This window comes from Schistocerca americana, chromosome 1 (genome assembly GCF_021461395.2).
Source record: "Schistocerca americana isolate TAMUIC-IGC-003095 chromosome 1, iqSchAmer2.1, whole genome shotgun sequence".
In the NCBI taxonomy this organism is placed as follows: domain Eukaryota; kingdom Metazoa; phylum Arthropoda; class Insecta; order Orthoptera; family Acrididae; genus Schistocerca; species Schistocerca americana.
In genome coordinates this window covers 1,143,790,085-1,143,813,017 of record NC_060119.1, presented here as the reverse complement: position 1 = coordinate 1,143,813,017, position 22,933 = coordinate 1,143,790,085, and the positions used below count along the sequence as shown (strand labels likewise).

Here is a 22,933-nt window from a genome sequence, read left to right as displayed (position 1 = left end):
ATATTGTCTGTGGAATCGTATTGTTATCTCGTCGGGTCCAGAGGCCTTCCCTCTGATGCACTATTTGACTTACTCTTCTGTCTCCTGATCACTAACTGCCATATTGTCGTTCGCGCGATTATTTTAAGGAGGAACTATAGTTTGAGTTTTCTTTGTGAAACTATTTTCGGAAAAGACGTTCAGTATTTCGGAGTTTCTAGTTCATCCTCCGTTTCAGTGTCTGAACAGATGGCCTCAACCCGTCCGCTGTTTTAACAGAAGACGGAAACTTCTTAGGATTTCCTGAGAGGTTAGTAGAATTTTACTATCGAACTGCTAGAACGCATTATACACGCTGAAACTGTAAATAAAATACTGCTAATCAGGCTGCAGCACGTATGTGCCAACTTGTAGACACGTCCGGTGAACATCAAGTAGGCCATAATAAAGAACCAGAACCTTCGAAAAATGCTGTTTCTATAAAGCCGAAACGTTGCCATATTATTTTCGATTTTAAACCATTGACTAGAGGAAGGCCATGCATGAGTAAAAAGAAAAATGCGTACTGGGAAGCGCAATTATTTTAACAGAAGCACTCCGTCTTCAGGCACAAGTGGCCCATCGGGACCATCCGACCGCCGTGTCATCCTCATATGAGGACGCGGATAGGAGGAGCGTGTGGTCAACATACCGCTCTCCCGGTCGTTATGATGATTTTTCTTGACCGGAGCCGCTACTATGCGGTCGAGTAGCTCCTAAGTTGGCATCAGGAGGCTGAGTGCCCCCCGGCAAATGGCAACAGTGCATGGGGGATGGCGGCCCGGATGGTCACCCATCCAAGTGTCGGCCACGTCCGGAAGAGCATAACTTCGGTGATCTGACGGGAACCGGTGTATCCACTGCGGCAAGGCCGTTGCCATTTGTTTCAATAAAATTACCTATAAAATAGTGTTGATTGTTAAGGAAGCAAACAATGAGGAGTAAAACAGGTTAAAACAATAAAGATAATATTCTGATGAAAATATAGTGCAATGTCTTGTATGTGAAATGCGTTCTATGCTGATCCCCCATCTGAAGCCTCGACAGTGTGTTGCAAACGCTGCACCTGCTGAGATGATGACATATTTTAAATGCGATAATTTGTGGTTGATTGTTGTTGATGAAAAACTCTTTTAGTGATATATTAAATTTCAACACTATAATACTTTCACTGAAATGCAAAAGTAATATTGTCTCATACGTTCTAGGAATAAAAACATATTCATTCGATTTTTAACAGTACTTTTGTAAGTATTTTGATCTTGGTTTAATTCTGCGTTAAGATGACGATTTCGCATTAATGTGTAAAATCGGTTAAGAAATTGAGGGTTGATTAAAATAAAAATTAATGCAACTAGATACAACGCATTTTAATAGGTGCAAAGCAAAATAAGTTATCTTTAAAATGAGTTTATGAATAGGAGCTAACCGCTAAGTTCATCAACTTTCGCCTGTCTCCCCTGCCGGTGTTTTCATATCTACATGTTCATGACGTACAAGGTGTACTAAAAAGTTGTATCAACTCTAAGAAAATCAAGATACGACACTGATAAATAATGATGGTTTTAGTCCTTTACATATTACCCATTTCAATGTGACATACATTTCTGAATGATGCATGGTTTGGCGCAGTCCTTGGTTGTAGAAATCTGCCTTAGAACTATTTCACCTTGTAAATTACCCCCATGTCTTCGTGTAAATGTACCCCACGCCAGGGTTTCTCCATCCTAGATGACAGAGGAATCATTAACTGCTTGCCAGGCAAGTAAAATACATATCGAGAGTCAAAATTTGACAGCCAAAAGATGTGGCATGTGTGGCTGGGTCCTGACTGTACTGAATGAGCTGGGACGTTGTCATGGAACATATATGCTCTCTTGGACAGCTTCCTTCGACTTGGTTCAAATGGCTCTGTGCACTATGGGACTTAACATCTGAGATCATCAGTCCCCTAGAATTAACCTAAGGACGTCACACACATCCATGCCCGAGGCAGGATTCGAACCTGCGACCGTATCGGTCTCGCGGTTCCAGACTGAAGCGCCTAGAACCGCTCGGCCACACCGGCCGGCTCCTTCGACTTGTTTTGACAGTCTTCCATATAACCTCGTCGAGAGATTTCGGTGGTATGTTCCTTAGATGGTTTATTCCTTACAAGACTAACCTGTTACCGTAACACCATGGAGGTTCCAAGAAACACACGCATCATTACCTTCCCCGATGACGATTGTGTCTTCGTTATTCTCGGCGGTGCTGTATCCACATCTTACCACTGCTTCGTTTCTCTCTTGCCTCGGCGTCATAGTAACAGACTCAGTCCCGTCTAAGGGTGTTAGGTGCCAAAAGTGGTCTCATGGATTGGCCTGACATACCTCCAACGTTTCTACTGCTTGATCGGTTAGCTTTTTGAATGGGATTCAACAGTTGTGGTTCAGTAAGTTGTACGGAGTGTTGACAATTAACTCATAACTGATTTTCATTTTCTCCATCATAGATTTAATCGTGTATTGTTGCCATATACTCCACCAGTTTAGCCTGGATTTTGTAACTTCGTTCTTCTTCAAATGTAGAAAGTCAGTTACGACATGAGACTCCTGTTTATCATTTTGCTACGCCATTTTTATAGCTATCTACAGCACTTTCTCGTCGGTGTTTCAGTGATTACTAGAATTCCAGAAATAAACCTGTAAACGTAAAACCCATTACGCAACTCTTTTTTGTTAATGCTAGTTAAAGCTTTATTACGGTACTTGTAAACACACAAAAAACGACGTCCTAGGATTGACGTTTATAGTCGGTATTTCATTTGTCTTGACATTACCAGTAGTACATACGCAATAAAATACACCTAGTAATGAAACATTGTGTTACGTTGTTGAACTTATTAGACGTGAGGTAACGGCACTGACTTGCTGCATAGTATGAAATTTTCAACACTATATTTTGGTATCTTAACCTCTTTATGAAATATTGCCGGAGATTACGTTACTTGGGACACCTTTTATTGAAGGAAAATTGTCAACAGATGGTCACAAACGTGTAGTGTGGTTAATGGCGTATTAAAATATCCGCTAAACACGTATTCCCATATCTGCCTGTCTCCAGTTGTATTCGTTACATATAATGTATAAAATAAACGCCCTAAAATACTGTGTGGGTCTGGGCAGCCAAACAAGTCAACTCAACAGTTTCACTAAAATTCAAATAGTCCCATAACTTCGTCTACGGATTTTATAGCGTTGTCTTGTATCTCTGGAAACGTATTCTAATACCTTTAGGATAGTAGTATTGTTTACAGTGGCAACCACCGCTTCGTCTATTGTGATTGCCTTATCTCTGTAGAAATTTGTCTTCTCCCATTCTTACAGACTCGATAAACCAGCTTTATCAGTGTGCAATCAGTGACGATAACTTGGGCATCAACTTAAGTCCCAGTGTCAATTTTCACTGCCTGGTAATGACGAGAGGAATACAGGATACTCTGACGCAGTCTTCACCGTGCTTTCTTATGTAAAAAATGGATGTGAGTTTCAGCACTTTCAGTATTTGCTGAAGAGGTACTTCCTACCGACTCGATAATAGCTCCTCCTTTCCTTAACTGGATGTTCAGAAAAAGTTCGTTAATGGGAAATGAGAGCTAAGAACACTATTAGCAGCTTGGTCTCAAGCGCCTTGTCACGGTCCGTGCGGCTACCCATGTCAAAGGTTCGAGTCCTCCCTCGGGCATAGGTGTGTGTGCTGTCCATAGCGTAAGATGGTTTAAGTTAGATTAAGTAGTGTGTATTCTTAGGGACCGATGACCTCAGCAGTTTGGTTCCATAAGATCTTATCACAAATATCCAAAATAACAACACTGTCCGATCAGCGACGAAATCATTAAGGACAGTGAACAAGAACAGATTCGTAAGAATGAGGATGATATCTGACTGTGACGTTGTTCGAATAAACCTTCTTGACATGCGTCTGAGGTTACTCATGGATACCGCGAGATCCGTATGAATGTATTCCCTAATGCTGTTCCACGGTTCAGAGATTTTAACAGATCGCTCGCTACATGCCTTGTCAACTGTACCTCACAGTCGATATTTGTTGAATGCACGAAGACTAATCACTGCGGTGCTGGTATAAGACCATCTGCGAATTTCGAAATGTGCTCTGGTATTCAACAGGGTGGCGTCCAACAAAAGGTATTTCGATATTTGCGTTTTTCAGTCTTCAGGCCGTCATCACAATGGCAAAACGCCAGCTTCCCGCAATAATTCACCATTTTTACGTCACCAGCATTAATACCACGGACCATTTCGAAAACAATGGTGCTCCAGGAATGTACGCATCTACGTATTCTTCAGGAGCTGCGAAAGTCCTTTCCGTTACAAAACGCCTAAGGAAGTTCACATCAACTCCTGAAAACACATACTGCATTATTTTAAATGCGCACAACTACTAGCCATCCGTTTCAGACATACATATAAGTAGGAAACGAATGTGTAACACTCAGGGATTTATTGCTAAACAACACACAATAGCCTTCTTCCAGGAAATAAAAATATTTCAGTAGTAAACCTAACTGCACACGATTACCAAGCCACACCTCCAGCTGATGAGGAAACGAGCGAAAAAAAAACCTAACGAATGATCATAGTACCCTCTGACGAAGAATGTGAAGCAGTAAAACAGATAGTTTGACAGAATCAATTGTTTAAGTATATACGAACGGAATAACCGATAAGAACGCTATTGGTCTGTCGAAGAAATCTGTGCCCACCACTAGGCGGGCTCTGATGGGTATACCCTCTCCACCTTGTCGCTCGTTCATTAAGACGGGTGATATACTGGTTTCTGCCGAGAAAAACTGGCTCACGTAAGACCGCCCTAGAACGAAATTTGAGAAAATCGTTTCACCATTTTGTACAGTGAGATGATGATCCTGAAATGCTGTTTATAATGAAGAATGATTTTGCTTATCGCCGTGGGTGAACTCGCTGAAGAAGAGACTTCCGAGTTCTAAACCACGTGGTAACACCGACGAGACGCATTACCAATGACTGATCTTCCAATGACCGGCACGAAGTAACAGTATTGTTCACACATCAATCAGAAGTTATGGTTTGTTGAAAAATATCGCTTCCATAAACTGGTGTTACACAAAATGCACACCATCCTCCAGTCTATAATGACTGGTTAATTCGGTATTCCAACGTAACTGTCTAAAGCGAGAGAGCTATGGCTGTGGTACAGAAGGATGGAAACGAAGTGTGCTAAATTTACTTGTCCGAAAATACCAGAAAATGGACGTGAGAGAAATTTGTGGCCCAAAAATTAAGTAACATAGAAAGGAACTTTTATGAAATTATGCCCATTGCGAGAGGATAGGAACAGGCTCTTCTCAATAAACGAAATCCCCTGCCGTGAACGTAACTAATTTAAATCTACGTTTAAATTTACATCTATACCTTGAAAAACTATGAGAAGTCCTTAGCAGAGGGTAATCCCATTTTGCAAGTTATTAGGGTTTCTTCCTGTTTCATTCACGTGTGTACCGCGAGAATGATGAGCGTTTCAACACCGCGCGTAATGCCATTACCTCAATCTTGTTATCGTTATCCTTACGGGAGCGATAGGATGGGGTTTGTCCTACATTCCAAGATCCATGAATTAAAGCAACTTACTGAAATAGGCTTTCACTTCTAACGTGAACCGTTTCCCATTTCAATTTCTTCAGCATCTCCATGACATTCTCTGTATTCGAAACAACTAACACATTCGGGCTGTCCTTCTCCGTAGATGATGTTATTGTGGGTCCTACTTGGTACAAGTCACCTATACTTGAACAATATTCTACGATGGGTCACAATAATATTTTTGCAGCCATCTCCTTCGTAGACTAAATGCATTTGCTTAGTATTCTACAGACAAACCGAAGACCAGCATTTGTTATACTTCCGACTGAGCCTATGTGATCGCTCCTTTTCACATCCCTACAAACTGTCATACCCAGGTAACTCCACGAGTTGACCGATTCCAACAGTGGCTTATTGATGTTATAATCAAAGAACACTACGTTTCTTTATCGTTTTATGATGTACACAGCATTACATTTCCTTTCACCACTTTGAAATATTAACAAGATCCGAGTAAATACGAGGGTCGTTCACTAAAAAATACAAAACCTTATTTTCTGAAAGCAGGTTTGTTTTATTCAGGATTCCAATGCACCATATCATTCTCCACCATTTTGGCTACAAAATCCTGTTTTCGACATGATCTCCGTACAATACGACTGCCTTACTCCACCTTACTGGAAGGGCCAGTATGCCTGCGTAGTACTACCCCACTACTGGTTGACGTTACAACCCACGTCACGCTGGTTCAATACCCAGTAATCCATTTACTGATCCCGTAGATTGCATCCTTCATTGCGCATTTGTGTAGCGACGAACACGCTGAAGTCGTTTCCTCATTTCTCTGAGGACAGCACAATAGACTTCATAGTTAATCGTTGCACCATGAGAGAGGGCATCAAACAGAAAAACCCCTTCAGAATCCCAGAAAAACTTCGCCATGGCTTTACCGACAGAGGGGGGGCTTTGAACTTTCCTTCGCAAGAGAAGCAGGGTGACGTCACTCCATGGATTGTCGATATGTTTCTGGTTCGAAGTTCGTAATCCATGTTTCATCACCTGTGACGATTTTCGATAAAAAAATAGTCATGATCAGCCTACTAAAGCGCAAGTAATTCCGCACAGATGGTCCTTCGTTGTTCTTTGTGGTCTTCTGTCAGGTGGTAAGTAATCCAGAGAGGTAACTCAACTGATGGACGAGTGTGTCAGTACTGCTATGAGAGAAGTAGAATTGTGCTGCAAGGTGTTTGATTTTGATACGTCAGTCATGTCCCATGAGAGTGTCCGCACGTTCAAACATTGCAAGTTGTGTTCACCCGGCCGGTACGCGGGAGGTCGGACCAGTTTACGCGACTCTTGTTGAGATGATGACAGACTTCTCGCCGAACGACTCACCGTGTTTTTGTTCACTGCCAGGTCTCCATAAACATTCTGCAAGTGCCTATGAATTTTCGCGATGCTCCGGTATTCCGCCAAATTCTGCTCTGTGACAGCTGTTCTCTTGGAACGCACATCTGTTACAGACGCCATTATGAAGATTACGTATAGCGCCACCAACTAGCAGAACTTCATGTAACTATAGAGGATGAAGCGGGAACATTCCATAACGTCTCTAAACAAATTATGCCTTTTTTTCAGCCGACGTTGGCCGAGAAAAAAAAAGGTGTAGGATTACGTATTGAACTCCCATTGTGTATGTGAACCTGTTTTCCGAGAATACTACCCTTTGATAACTCTAACATCTGCGAAAGGTCTTGTAACGTCCGCCTTCCCTTCTATCGACAATGTTAGAAATATATGACCGTGTAAGCATGGGCCTAAACAATTGGAATAAATTTTTGAAAAGCCTATCGTTCCGAAGATTCAATATAAAGTCGATAAATAAGGGGGAGGTTAACAACAAGATGCCTTCTACGACAACTTAATCCGCCTACTTAATCACTCTAAAATTTAGTATGGTTCTTCGAAAGGTTTGTGCTATCATTCACTTACTGTGCCAACGAGAAGGGGTACCACGTAGATCGGAACAGAATAATAAGAGTTACTGAAATAATTACGGCTAAAAGAAATACGGTCGCCAGCCCAATTGGGCAAAATTTCTGCTCTGTAGGTGAATTAATGAGCCGAACAGGCAATGTCAAGAATTACTCGAACACGCGCGGCCGCAGACAGCTGCACGCACGTTAGCAAAAACAATTGAAACATTTACGTAATAAACCGAGAAAGAAAATAGTTAGCACTCGAAATATCATTAACTAATAGAGCTGAAATTTTGAAAACATACAAGATAACACTTAGATTAATGGTTACTTACTGTTGTAAGTGACAATGGCGCTACCTCACAATAACGTCTACTATTTTCATATGAATTTTGGAAAATGGCAGGAAATAATTAAAAGAAACTCTACTGACTTCTGAACACGGAACTAGAAATTGATAACTACCGTATCAAAACGTAATCATTATACTTTAGCACGACTGCAACTCAAAATGTGAACCAGAACTTTACTAACAACAAATTACAATAATCACTGATATTTGCACTCACTAATTAATTCTAGTTAGTGCTTTTGTTTATATTGCCAGGAATCATTTTAATTTGATTAGTTGATTTACTATTTGCAATAATTAGATCGCCTCAATTTAAGTTCAAATTTAAAGTTAGTGAGACTGAAATCACTGAATGCTTTAAGTTCAAATCTTTAATCTAACTGAATCATTTAGTTCACAGGCAAAATTAACTGGCACTACAATTTTCATTTTTCATAAACGGTACTCGGATTATTGTAACAATAGGACAGGACAGGAACCTACTTCGTGAATTATTTTAGGAGAATTACGGGTAAACAGTTTTGATTAAACTATGGTAATTATTCACTCGCAAAACACCACAAAGCTGAGTAACGCCGTTGCAAAGCTAGTTGACAATAAGCAGTGATGCAGCAATCTTACTTCAGTCCATTCTCGCCGTGACGAAGTTGCTGACGATACTGCTGCTGGCTCCTTTCCATGATAATTATCGAACACGGGAATTATCGGCAATGATATTGGCTTGTCGGGTTCTTGATGTTGCTGCATCCAATATTACCACCGCCCACGCTCATCACTTGCCACGTGCCGATAAACAATCACTTCTCCAGTACAGTGCACGCCATCCATGCGTCCGCACTTCACCAAGTTCTCTCTCTGTGTAGCGCGGGCTCTGACGTAACATCCTGCTGCGTCCAGAGACGCCGCTACTCCAACGATACTTATTCGTTGACAAAAACCTAACGTTTCCCTAACATTCCCTCAGCGATTACTCAGCGATATTTACATAATATACATAATTGATTATACAGCAAAATAAACAAATTAATTCATATATCGTGTATATATAAATTTACATAAAGATAAAGATTTACATAGAGAATCAAGTATATATACAATTATAAATGGTCAAAGAAAACATCGGCATGAAAGTGTTAGTCTGACGTTACTGTTAATATTGTCAGCAAGTATCATTCATCTACAACATTAACAACAAGGACCCAACTCAGTTGGATTCCCAGAGCAAAGCACTGTACTCCAAAGCGGAGCGTAAAATCTGATACAGAAAGCTAGAGGGATTTGAAACGTGACACAGCAGAAATATGTCACCAGTTAAGTGAACAGATAAAGAACTCGAAAAATCAACCGTCGATAACAGGATTCGAGAAAAAAACATCTAGAGGAGGCCTCTGTTTCATAAGCCGGACGAAGATACTCATAAACTGACACAGATAACGTCTCTTATTTAATATCCAATAAGACGGTCTCATGATAAAGTGCAACTCGACAGAAGGGCTTGGAGCTACTATGAGGACGATTTTACTCACAAGCATACTTCGGGTACACACATTTCTTTCGAGGCTACAGTAACTCCGAGTAAATGATATCAGACTTTCCGCCTATTAGTTTATACTGTTGTTTAGCTTAGTTGTTTCTATGTCCCATTGCCAAAAATTGTGAAACAAACTATTTTCTGCAGCCTGTCAGAAAGTTCACAAATATACATACAATCAATTAAAATATATCTACATGCTGACCAGTAACCGCATCAAATTTATACTCATTTTATTTTTCAATAAAATTTAATATATTCAGATTTTCAGCTTCAGAGTAGCAGCTCTCAAAAAGAAATGATTTCAATTCCTCTTAAAGTTTTCTTTCTTCACATAAAATCAGTGTAATTCACAACGGAGGCGATCAGATATTTCCGCGGTGGAGTATTTTTCTCACTTCTGTGACAGACTAAGGTTCAATTAAGGAAACAAGACAATTTCTCTAGACCACTAGTGTTATATTTATAAATACAGTTATTGCTCCTATTTTTAAGCTGTGATTGGCTCTTCGCAATAAACTTCGGTTAAGATGAAACGTATTTTGAGCCAGTTTTTAGAATGCGTTGTTCTTCATTCAGGCATGTACAAGAACGTCGAAGGTGGATGCGAGATATAAAACACTTACACCGCGTTTCTATCTACGGGTATCTAAATTCTTGGTCGCTGGCACACGTAGTGCCATTATGATGGACTGTACTTTGGCGTACATTTGCAAATAGCTTCACAGCAGAAAATGTACGTTAACAAAACCAAGTAATGGGCAATTTTCCGTCAGCAAGTATGATCACGCTGATAAGAGTTATCGTTTAGAGAAGTCGTGCAATATTTTAATTTCGAACTTACTTCAGGAATAAGATACTGCAAGGTACAGACAGTAGCAGCAAAATAAAAATGTGGGTGAACAACAACCTAAATGAATTAACAAAACATATTTTAAACGTGGCAACTTATTGCCATATTAATTGCAACATTTGATTACATCAACGTACATACAAATGTATTAATGAGTAGACAGAGAGCAATGAAGCGATTTCAATGTTTGTGTCTGATTGTGCTGGCAGGTTTAAAGAACGCATCCTTTCATGTCATGAGTGGTATTACATGTTCTAAAAATGCTCGAAATTTTTTAAAAATATAGATGGCGCAACTGCGGACGGGTAGTATATTTTCAGTAAGACGTTCTCCAATGATACAGTCATCAAGAATTTCACGCCACTCATAAATGTTTCACTATCATCGAAATTCCATTTCTCACTATCAGCGAAGACGCTACAATCCAATACAAAGCAGAGCGTAAATGTTTCCTGAATACTGCTTCGTCAGCAAACAACATCTTGAAGGAATTCTTCTTGAAATTCCAGTGGAAGACTCTGCAGGAGAGACGCTTAGTAGCTCGGTACGGGCTTTTGTTGAAGTTTCGAGAACATACCTTCACCGAAGAGTCAACCAGCATATTGCTCCCTCCTACGTATATCTCGCGAAGAGACCATGAGGATAAAATCAGAAGGATTAGAGCCCTCATTGAAGTATACCGACAATCCTTCTTTCCACGAACAATACGAGACTGGAATAGAGGGTAGAACCGATAGAGGTACTCAAGGTACCCTCCGCCACACACCGTCAGGTGGCTTGCGGAGTATGGATGTAGACGTAGATGTAGAACATCTATCGACTATTACATCTATCAACGACTGGTGATAACTTATTTGTAAAGCATGATATTTACATTGGTAAAGAATGAAACATATGTTGGAGAAACACTCGAAGAATGATCGATTCGTTGATTTCAGCCCCAATACCTATCGAGCATTTTGAGGCTATTTGAAGACCTATATTGTTTAATGACGTACAATGTTTAAAGACGTCTACTAGTAGAAATTATATCGTCGTTCCACACATGTATTTGTTTCATTCAAGGCTTGTTCTGGTAATTAACTCTTTGAAACAGGTTTTTTTACAAGTATTATTTTGCTTTTATTACAAATGGCGGTCATCTACAATCGTTTAAATGATTGTCTGTCGCTTTTATTTGCAATTTTGGCACTGGATCCTTTTACAAGTCATTCATTACTACCAACAGAAAGTCGCTACAAGGCTCACAAGTTCTAGCTATTGTCTGTTGTGATATGAGCTGCCGATTAGGTTGCTTCCAGTGTACACTTTGACAACCTATTTGGCTTTCCTGCCACTTTCCTTGTATATTTCTGCGAAACTAGAACTAGCGCTGGTGAATTTGGTACCCCATTTGTCCATTTAGCAGCTTTTCTTTGGCTATGCGCATTCTGACAAACATTTTCCTCAAGCCTCTATTTCTTAACTGTCCTCATCACTTGCAACTTAGCAACCTTTTCCTTTTTCCGCAAAGCTGTGCATCACGATGCTCAGTTCGATATGTCATTTCTCCATTTTCCACTCCTCGTGTGGCTACGAGAATTCGGACAAGAACTAGTTGTGCAATTTATAGGGAGTCTTCATTTTTGTTCCGCTCAAACATCTAACCAATAGGGAGGATACAATGTCTAGTGCGAACTGTTACGGAAATTTGCTATTGCTGTGACCAGCTACGTATGAACGATGAGGTGAGGTGTTCCGCCTCCCGTTTGGTATTCTGATTTACATTATTACCTACCCATTTTTTGGAAGGAATGAGCAATGAGAATGGAAGAGAAAGAATGAAGTGCTCGTATTAATAAAGGTGCAATGGAGGGATGCAGTCTTTCTCCTCTACGCTTTAGTATCCACATAGTAGAAGCAATAATGTAACTGAAGGAGAGGTTCATAGACGGGATTACATTTGAGGACGTAAGGCTACCAATAGTAAGATTTGTTGATTTTGCTGCCGTCAGCGAACACGAGGAAAAGTTACGAGGAAGAGTCACAGTACACATTGCAAGTAATGAACAGTGTGTTGAACATAGTATATGGACTGAGAGTAAACGGAAGAAAAATAAACGTAATTAGGAGTAACGGAAAAGAGATTAGTAAGAAGTTCATCATTAAATCTGAAGACCAAAGAACAAAAAATTATAGGATTTCTGCTACGTGGAAACAAAATAACGCATGAAGGATGAAACAAGGGGGACATAGAGAGCAGACTGGCACAATCGAAGAGGAGATTTCTTGCCGGAAGAAGTCTACTGGAATATAACATCGGTCTCAGTTTAGGTAAAAACTGCCCAGAATATATGGTTAGAGCACAGCACTGCCTGGTAGTGAATCATGGATTGTGGGGAAACCGGAAGTGAGGAGAATCGAAGCGTTTCTGTTGTAGTACTACAGAAGAATGTTGAAACCCAGGTGGACTGACAAGATAAGGAATGAGGAGATTCTACGCAGGAACAGTGGGAAAAGGAAAATATGGAAAACACGGACAAGAAGACGGGACAGGATGATAGGACATTTGTTAGGACATCAGCAAATTACTTCGATTGTAACAGAGGTAGCTGTAGACTGTGAAAGCTGTATGGGAAGATAGGAAAACATCCAGTAAGTAAGAGAGAACACAGCGTGAAGGGCTACTCGATTATCGTTGACAAAAGAGAATAATTTGCGGTGGGCCTCATTAAACCAGTTACATTACAGACAATTGGCAAAAGAATATAAATTGGGAAATTTTCACCACAAACCCAAGGAGGAGGTATATCACTGCACTCCTTCCTAAAGTTTTTGAAGTAGGGATTAAGTCCACTGAAAAAGTCGTATTTGTTGCAGCATCTATGAAGGTAACAAATAGGCAAGTTTTACCACCATATAAAGTTTTATACTGGCCTGCAGACCACTGGAAATTCGTTTCAGTACCTAGAATCATTTGCAGAATGCTGTGGGTCAAATAAATATTAGGGACCTAATGGTACTACATACATAGAATGTTGGTTTCCTGTACTGACAGTATTGAAAAAAGTTATTTTACTTATTTCGAAATTGCACTTTCATCGTCACATAGCTCATGTGGTTTCATCAAAACCATCAAACCAATCGAAGCCAACCCAATACCATGCGTTTTGATGAAATCGCGCAACTGTCTAACAGTTAGTGTATACATACGAAAGATGATTTCACATAAAGTAAATCGAATGAAATTGTAGCCAGTTGCTTCGGTACACTTTCAAAATTCTGTTTACAAAATATTCTTGTTTCTAAGTTCAAAGTAAAATGAACATGTTTGAGAAGAAAAAAATATTTAAGGCCTGCAGATAACAGCAAAATCTGTCGAAACGGATTGTCTTAAGTTATGAAATATTTTATTCGATCTAGTCTGTTGAGGGTTTTTTTCTTTTTAAGAAATATGCGTTTTGTATTCCAACAGCGGGAAGCTTCTGCCGTGTTCTACTGTTTTTTTTTTTTTAAGTGGTATTCTGGTTTGTCAGAGTGCAATCTCATAGTGTCATCCCCTCTTATGTGGAGCTTTGTGGAAGGTTGAGAGTTGAGGGCAGAGAAGGAAGTTCTAGCAGTGTTCATCCCACAGCCACAGTCTGATGCTGACTGAAGCTTTTTATCTGAGTTTCAGGGAAATGTACATGTCGCAATTGAGGTAGTGCTATCCGCAATCCTAGCAGCTAGCAATTCAGTTGTTATGTTACTTGACATAGCTTAGATTCCAAAATCCCTTGATTGTGCAACCGTTTTTCCATTGTTAGACAACACACAAAAGCGAATATAACCTGTTGGATGTGAACACAGTTGTTCTTATTGTGAAAGTGTTTTATTTGAACAGTGACCAAACACAGCCAACAGCTGGCAGAAGTTAAACAGAGATCCTCCTCGACCTCAGCTGTCTTTAATTACCTTAGACTTCGATCAACTACTCCTTTAGAATCCCAACCTGTATCATACGTGTATATGGTGCAATTTATGACATCTCGAATTATACGATCCTGTTCTTAAATATACATTTACATCCTTCTTGAGGTGTATCTGGGAAAAGGTCTTGCGGCACTGTTGTTGTATGACATTCCAGGTGGCGCGTATTGTGGAAAGTCGATCGCCAGACTACCCAATAGGGCGCCACGTGGTCGGCTACTGGGGCTGGAGCGACCGCACGGTGGTCGACCCTGCACCTAAAGGTGAGGAAGTACTGCCCCCGATGCTGGTGCCTGACCTTGGAGACCTGCCGCTGTCGCTGTCGCTGGGGGTACTAGGAATGCCGGGGGCCACTGCCTACTTCGGACTGCTCGACATCTGCGACCCCAAGCCTGGGGAGACGGTGGTCGTCAGTGGCGCAGCAGGTGCCGTGGGTTCCATAGTGGGGCAGATAGCCCGCATCAAGGGCTGCAAGGTCATCGGCATAGCTGGCTCCGACCTAAAGGTAATTACCACACACTTCATATCAGTCCAGCACTCCTCCTAATAACTCTTGGTGTTGTCAATAACCCTCTTGTCTGTAATTATATTTACATGAGTGACTTAGTCGTTCCAAATGGACACAAACGTTTATTGACATAAATTGCAATAATTATTTATTTATCATGAGATATTAAAAGTATGAAAACTGAAGAAATGAATTAAAATTTGTACCACAGATGGAATTCGAAACTGGGTCTCCTTGTCAACTAGGTACAAATACTGTCGATTACACTGCTGCAGTGCCATAGTCAAAAGTGTTGCATCAACTACACGAGTCCATAGCCCTTATAGCCCTACCACTACTACTGTAATTTAGTAAGCTTTTACCTAAACAACAGAAAACACTGTCGCTGTGTTGCCACATATAACCTTCTTACTAAATTTAATTTAGACTCTGAGAGGATAGTCCTGTTTATAGAAAAAACTAATCAATAGAGTTACCCTATTTACAAGATTTCACTGTATGTTGTATCTAATGGATAAGTAAATCAGACTATTCAATTGTTTTCCTAAGATCTTAACCAGCGATTAAAAGGAGACACAGTATGAATAGTATTATACTAAAGCTAGGACAACTCAGTCCCAAGTTGATTTGGTGGTTTAAAATTTGTACAAACGATACCCAAACTACCCAGGAAATGAAACAGTGAAGTACTGGAAAGGCAGAAGTATGATTTTGGCCTACGTTCTTGCTACTGTTTAATGTGCTCCTTCAAATAAATATTGCTCCACGCAAAAATTGTTGGACTACACCCATATATATATTAAGTTTTTAAAACTGAGAAAGCCCAGTAGATAACACCAAGGAAGCTAAAAAGCTTTGGCCATGGGAGACTTTTAGAAAAGCACATTCCATAATCAACAAACTTAAGTACTAAAATACTTAAATACTACAAGCACATACTTTTTATACTGAACATTCGACTTCAAGAAAACCTTTCTAACTGGAATTTACTTTCAAAAGCTATTATTCTTTGTACTAATTTTGTATAGTCATGTAACAGATTCTAGTAGCTTTGCTTCACTCTGACTGAATTTTATGTAAGCAAACCTTTACTGTAACACTTTGGAATACTTAAGAAAACTTTCATATTATTTACACAAGAACAATTTAAATGGTACCTCTTTATTTTAGCTTGGCACTTCATAAGTCTGTAAAACTGGATACTAACATTAACGAAACACCAGGATTATAGGATGAAATATCAGAGTGAAACAGTTTCTTTAAAGTTCAAGACTGGTTATCCACTAAAAAAAACAGTTTAAATTAATGTTTCACACTGTACAGAAGTGTAGTTTTTGTTGTTGAGGTCTTCAGCCCTGAGACTGGTTTGATACAGGTCTCCATTCTACTCTATCCTGTGCAAGCCTCTTCATCTCCCAGTACCTACTGCAGCCTACATCTTTCTGAATCTGCTTAGTGTATTCATCTCTTGGCCTCCCTCTACGATTTTTACCCTCCACGCTGCCCTCCAGTACTAAATTGGTGATCCCTTGATGCCTCAGAACATGTCCTACCAACCGATCCCTTCTTCTGGTCAAGTTGTGCCACGAACTCCTCTTCTCTCCAATTCTATTCAATAGCTCCTCATTAGTTATGTTATATACCCATCTAATCTTCAGCATTCTTCTGTAGCACCACATTTCGAATGCTTCTATTCTCTTCTTGTTTAAACTATTTAACGTCCTCACTTCCATACAAGGCTACACTCCATACAAATACCTTCAGAAACGACTTCCTGACAAATTAATACTCGATGTTAACAAATTTCTCTTCTTCACAAATGCTTTCCTTGCCATTGCCAGTCTACATTTTATATCCTCTCTACTTCGACCATCATCAGTTATTTTGCTCCCCAAATAGCAAAACACCTTTACTACTTTAAGTGTCTCATTTCCTAATCTAATTCCCTCAGCATCACCCGACTTAATTTGACTACATTCCATTATCCTCATTTTGCTTTTGTTGATGCTCATCTTATATCCTCCTTTCAAGACACTGTCCATTCCGTTCAACTGCTCTTCCAAGTCCTTTGCTGTCTCTGACAGAATTACAACGTCAATACAAAAAAAAAAAGAAAACAGCTTATCTGGTGGCTGTAGGCTTGGGTGTGGCGAACAGTTGTGACGGCTACACTGCCCACAGTACGGCCTGCAAGTATCTTGCTGTATTGGCTCAATTTCGTTTTGCGTAAAGCAGCCCAACAAATCACAGTTATACCATAAGCCATTTGCAATCTTCATCTGAGGCCATTTTGTGCAAATTTTCAGGCAAAGCTTCAACTGCTCCACAAAGGTGTTGCCTCAGTCACTGCTGCCTAGAGACTGTGTGACTTACTTACTTCCTGCGCTTGCTCTAGGCAGCGCGCCATTTCGCCCTTGCCACCTTTTTCGACTCCCCAAAGCAACTTTCGTTTCAAACAAAAGCACACTGTCTGTTACGTAACACCTATTTCTTACATTGTTCATAAGAGTGACCGTTTCTTACAGTTGTCAAATTTATATCAACATCAACAGTTTATACACACAAATATTTTTAAGTACAAAATGTCGTCAGAAAATTATTTATTGTAATAAACAATTTACATAGCATTTTACATACATTATTCACTTGCAATGCAAAGAACTTTAACCTCCAATACAGCACACTTTACTTTAGGTACACAGAAAATATAGTACCAATATGCGAAAATTTTAAAGCAAAAAATTATAAAAATTTAGACTAACCATAAGCAAATAGTGTTACACCCTCCCAAACACAAACTTCAGTTCATTTCTTCATTTATTTGTCCCTATTGCTGAGGCTCTCTGGCGTTGGAATAGCACCCCAGCATTGGACGTAATTGAGAAGTCCTGTATCTCAAGTGATCTTGCAGACCTGAGACATGTAAGTGCCATCTTTATCTACGATAATTATGAAAGCTGAAGACATGAATTAAAATTTGTGCCATGGCATGGATTGGTACCCGGGTCTCATTGCTTAGTCAATAATGCTAAACATTAAACCACTAAGCACTACTGTAACATTGCTGCATGGACTCCTCAACTTTAGTTCATATCTTCGGCTTACTTTCCATTATATTGTCATTATAGGGATAATAAAATGAGGAAATGAATTAAATTTTGTGTTGGGGAGGGCAGTGGAATTGTGCAGTCAGTGCAGCAGTGGTGTAATAGTCAGTATCTCTGTCTTGGAAATTAGGGGACCTGGTTTCGAGTCCTGTCTGTCACAAAAACTTTAATTCAGTTCCTTGGCTTTCATCCTTACCGTAAATAAATATGAGACGTCTCGAGGAAAACTGAATTATATATTAGAAGTACTTCAGTATCTTACCAATCTGAATAATAACAGCAAAACTGGGAGACACTAATTACTTAGTTACACGTTCTGTAGAACATCTAACGATTCTTATATTGAAATGATGCAGAATGAACGAGTCTACAGCGTCTGTATACATTTTCACTGTTAATATTAGTGAACACATGATTTTTACCCCTGCTCATGCAACAACACTTAAATCAGCGTTTTTTGGAATTTTTTTAGGAAAAAGTAGAAATTCCTCTGTGGAATAGAGGCAGATGTCCAGAACAAATGATATTAAGTTAGATTTAAAAATTGCTTTGCTACTATTCAGATATTTTAGATTTTGGGTAAATGATAAAAATTGTTATTGCTGCGTACTGAAATGCTTTGTGACCCACTGACAGCATTAGTAAGGGGTAATAAAGGTAATATATTCCTTAGTGTTGTAGATACAGACATTACTGTTCTTCACTAATTTCATTAGCGATTAGGTGTACGAAGGTGATCTTAAATCTTATCTGCCTGATAGTGAAACCAACAATTTATGCTTTCAAAGAAGATTTATTTTTGAACACAATGAACTTTAACGTCAGTACATTTCATCCAGCGCTGTTCCATTGCCATTATCCCCACTCTGCAGAGTCCCTCCGACTATGCTGCAAAGTACCCATCCACACCCGCAATGCTACGTGATTGAATGAAAAGTGCTGACCAGCGAGGAATTTCTTCAGTTTTGAGAACAAATTGAAGCCCATGGGAGGGAAATCAGCGGAATAGGGCGGATGTTCCAGCACTTCGTAGTGAAAAGCCTTCAATCTCCACACTGTCAAGACTTTTTTGTGGGAAGATGCTTTGTCCTTGTGAAAAATGATATTTTTGTTCTTTTCTTAGCCGTGTCTGTATTCACGAATACTTTCGTCCAGTTTTATTAGAGTAGAAATCTCCAGTTATTGTTATACACTCACGCACCAAAGTAACTTGCATAGGCACGCGTTTTCACATGCAGAGATATCTAAACAGGTAGAATACGACGCAGCGGCCGGCAGCGCCTACATAAGACAACAAGTGTCTGGCGCAGTTGTTACATCGATTACTGCGGCAACAATGGCAGGTTATCAAGATTTAAGTGAGTTTGAACATGGTGTTATAGCCGGCGCAGGTGCGATGGGTCACAGCATCTCCGTGGTAGCTATGAAGTGGGGATTTTCCCATATGACCATTTCACGAGTCTAATGTGAATATCAAGAACCCGGTAAAACATCAACTCTATGACATCACTGCGGCCGGAAAAAAATCCTGCAAGAAGGGGACCGAAGATGACTGAACAGAATCGTTCAACGTGACGTAAGCGCAACTTTTCCGCAAACTGCTGCAGATTTCAATGCTGGGCCATCATCAAGTGTTAGCGCGCAAACCAGTTAATGAAACATCCTCGACAGGAGTTTTCGGACCCGAAGGCCCACTCGTGTATCATTGATGATTCAACACGAAGCTTTACGCCTCGCGTGGGCCCGACAACACTGACATTTTATTGATGATGACTGGAAACATGTTGCCTGGTCGGACGAGTCTCGTTTCAGAATGTATTTGTGGTGTCACCGCCAGACACCACACTTGCTAGGTGGTAGCTTTTAAATCGGCCGCGGTCCGGTAGTATACGTCGGACCCGCGTGTCGCCACTGTCAGTGATAGCAGACCGAGCGCCACCACACGGCAGGTCTAGAGAGACGTCCTGGCACTCGCCCCAGTTGTACAGCCGACGTTCATAGCGATGCTACACTGACAATTACGCTCTCATTTGCCGAGACGATAGTTAGCATAGCCTTCAGCTACGTCATTTGCTAAAACCTAGCAAGGCGCCATAGCATTTGATAATATTGTGAAGCTTGTACAGTAACGAGAGATGTTCACCAATTGTGGACACCAATTGTGGATTAAAGTTAAGTATTACAGCAACTGCGTCTGTTTTCTACGTTCTCATTTCCTTTAATGTTCCAGACCTGACGCCAGCCTGCGTGAGCTAAACGCGTGCCTTTCGGCTACCTCCGAGTGGCTTGGCTGTCTTGCCACGCCACTACAGTATCGAGCGGATGGATATGTACGGTTATGGAGGCAATCTCATGATTCCATGGACCATGCATATCAGCAGCGGACTGTTCAAGCTGGTGGAGGCTCCGTAATTGGAGTGTTATGATACGACTCTGACAGGTGATACATATGTAAGCATTCTGTCTGATCCCCTGCATACATTCATGTCCATTGTGCATTCCGACGGATTTGGGCAATTTCACCACGTCAATTAGACACCCAACACGTCCACAATTGCTACAGAGTGACTCCGGAAACACTCTTCTGAGCTTAAACACTTCCGCTGGCCAGCACAGTCCCCAGACATGATCATTACTGAGCATGTCTGGGACGCCTTGCAACGTGCTGTTCAGATGTGATCTCCACCCCCACGTACGGATTTATGGTCAGACTCGCAGGATTCATGGTGTCAATTCGTTCCAGTCCTACTTCAGGCGTTAGTCGAGCCCATGCCACGTCGTGTTCCATGCCGCGTCGTGTTGCGGCAGTTCTGCGTGCTCGCTGGGACCCTACACGATATGAGGCAGGTGTACCAGTTTATTTGGCTCTTCAGCGTATCTTTTTCAAGGTAGCCGGTCAACAAAACTACATTCGCACCCCCAAAGCACCGACGACACGATCTTTCTCGCCAATGGCACCATATTTTGGAGATGAGAAACCCGCCTTGAAACGTCCACTGTGCTAATAAACCTCTTACATTATTTGATTTTCAAACGGCTGAGCAAAACTGAACGTACTCAGACATTTCGCTCTTTACTTGTTCTGATCAACACTAAACTGACACACAATATTTTTAGCGCAACGCACTCTGACTTCCTAGAATCCCTACAAAAGAATGGCCCTGACTAACATTAACCTATACCTTTCACAAATCACTTACCTCACAAAAATATTCGTTACTCGAACTACTGCAATACAGCGAGCGCCACTACTGCCAGCTAAATAAAAGATTCAAACTACTGAAGGCACTAACTACTGATAGGCATAGTTAGCAAATGAAAGATTTTAATAGAGAACAAACAATGTATTTACCTTAATAGTGTTCAAAAGTCATAATATATATAGCATTTCATGACATCCAGTCTTACAAATTTACTGTCTCTGATGGACAAACGTCCAGATCATCCGCTCTCAAAACTCCTCCGTTTCTCTCCCCACATCCACCACTGCTTGCGGCTCACCTCCAACTGCGCAACGCTATGCGCTGTTAACAACCAACTGCCCAACACTACAATAATAGCATATACTCCAACAATGCAAAACCAACCACAGCCTTCACACAGCACAGACAGTGATTTTCATATAGAGCGCTACGTGGCGTTACCAACATAAAAACCTAAACAGCTTACTTACAGCCTCTGTGTAGACTGTTTTTTTAGATTCAAGTGTGTTTTTGGGAATCCACGTTTCATCAACTGTCACATATCGACGCAAGAAGTCACTTCTTTTTCTATTTTTTTTTCTTAAAACGCATCAAGCACTTTTCGGAAAGTATCGTGCGAAAGCGTTTGAGGTTCGCAGTGAGCATGTGTGGCACCCATCTTGCACAAAACTTTCTCATGTTGAATTCCTGGTCCAAGATGTGAAAAACGCGTTCCTTTGATAGCCTTAGAGTGTTAGCAATTTCACGTACCTGTATACATCGATCTTTCAAAATCATATCATGCACTTCAACGATAATTTCGCTCATGCTTGTACTTTCTCGACGTCCTTCGCATGGATCGTCTTGGGCACTTCCATGGCCACGTTTAAACTCGGCCGCTCATTTCATATTGCGATTGTACCGTTAAAATTGCTAAGTAGTATTTGATGACTGACTCCTGTTCCTGTACTACATCAGTTCTTCCTACGACTTTTATCTCTATTGTTGTTTACACTGTACTGGGATTTATAATAACATTAGCACCATTTCCAAATTAAACCTATGGACTCCTATTGCGATTTCTTCCCACTGACTAAAATTTGGTACTGTCCCAGCGAAATAGCTGTCCCTTGTCATATAACTGTCCTCACAATGCAGCGAACGGAAGAGAAGGTAGACGGAGATTGTCAAATTTCGCCCACACAGCGTCTCTGAATTCTAAATCGACCATGAGAAATGTACCCTAACACCGCAGATCATGGTCCCTCCGCATAACGTGCACTCTTTTATTCAGTGCATCCATCCTTTGGGCATTCACATTTGTCTTAGTCTGACTCTCTGTGCTTCCGTTTCTGTGTCTGGCTTCTCCGCTCAGAAAGGTTTCTGTTTTTCAGATCAAAGTTCCGATGTCATTGACGTTGGGGCGTTAACAGAGATCATGTGAAATGCAATTCCTTTGTGTACAATCTCATGATTCCCTCTCCAATTCGCTGTAATAAGAATTTGCATTAAACAATATTTTCAATTTCTAACTGTATGGGCAAAGTATGGTTAGGGCGGTAAGCTGTTGCCAGCATGGTTCAGTCCATTATCATTGACTACATTATTCTGTGATAAGATTATATTGAGTCTTTTAAATCCGTGTGTGCAAGTGTAAGAAAATGTGCATTTTATTTCACCAAACGTATTTTGTTTTTTGAATAAAAGAAACACAATTCGTTTTGGTATATTAGATACTATTTTAACAACCATAAGGAGTACCATCTGCTTGCACCTTTTTGAAGTGTTCCCTCGTTTGGAACTGTTATTTTGCGCCTAATCCCACATTGGTTTC

The 22,933-nt window shown here is 40.5% G+C and overlaps 1 protein-coding gene across 1 annotated transcript in view; it reads left to right on the top strand.

Moving 5' to 3' along the window:
- Positions 1-22,933, top strand: part of LOC124551355 (prostaglandin reductase 1-like) — a 30,666-nt gene that overhangs the window by 3,834 nt on the left and 3,899 nt on the right. The window contains exon 2 of the mRNA XM_047126393.1: positions 14,460-14,807. Coding sequence (XP_046982349.1) covers positions 14,460-14,807 — 348 coding nt within the window. The remainder of the gene's footprint in view (positions 1-14,459; positions 14,808-22,933) is intronic.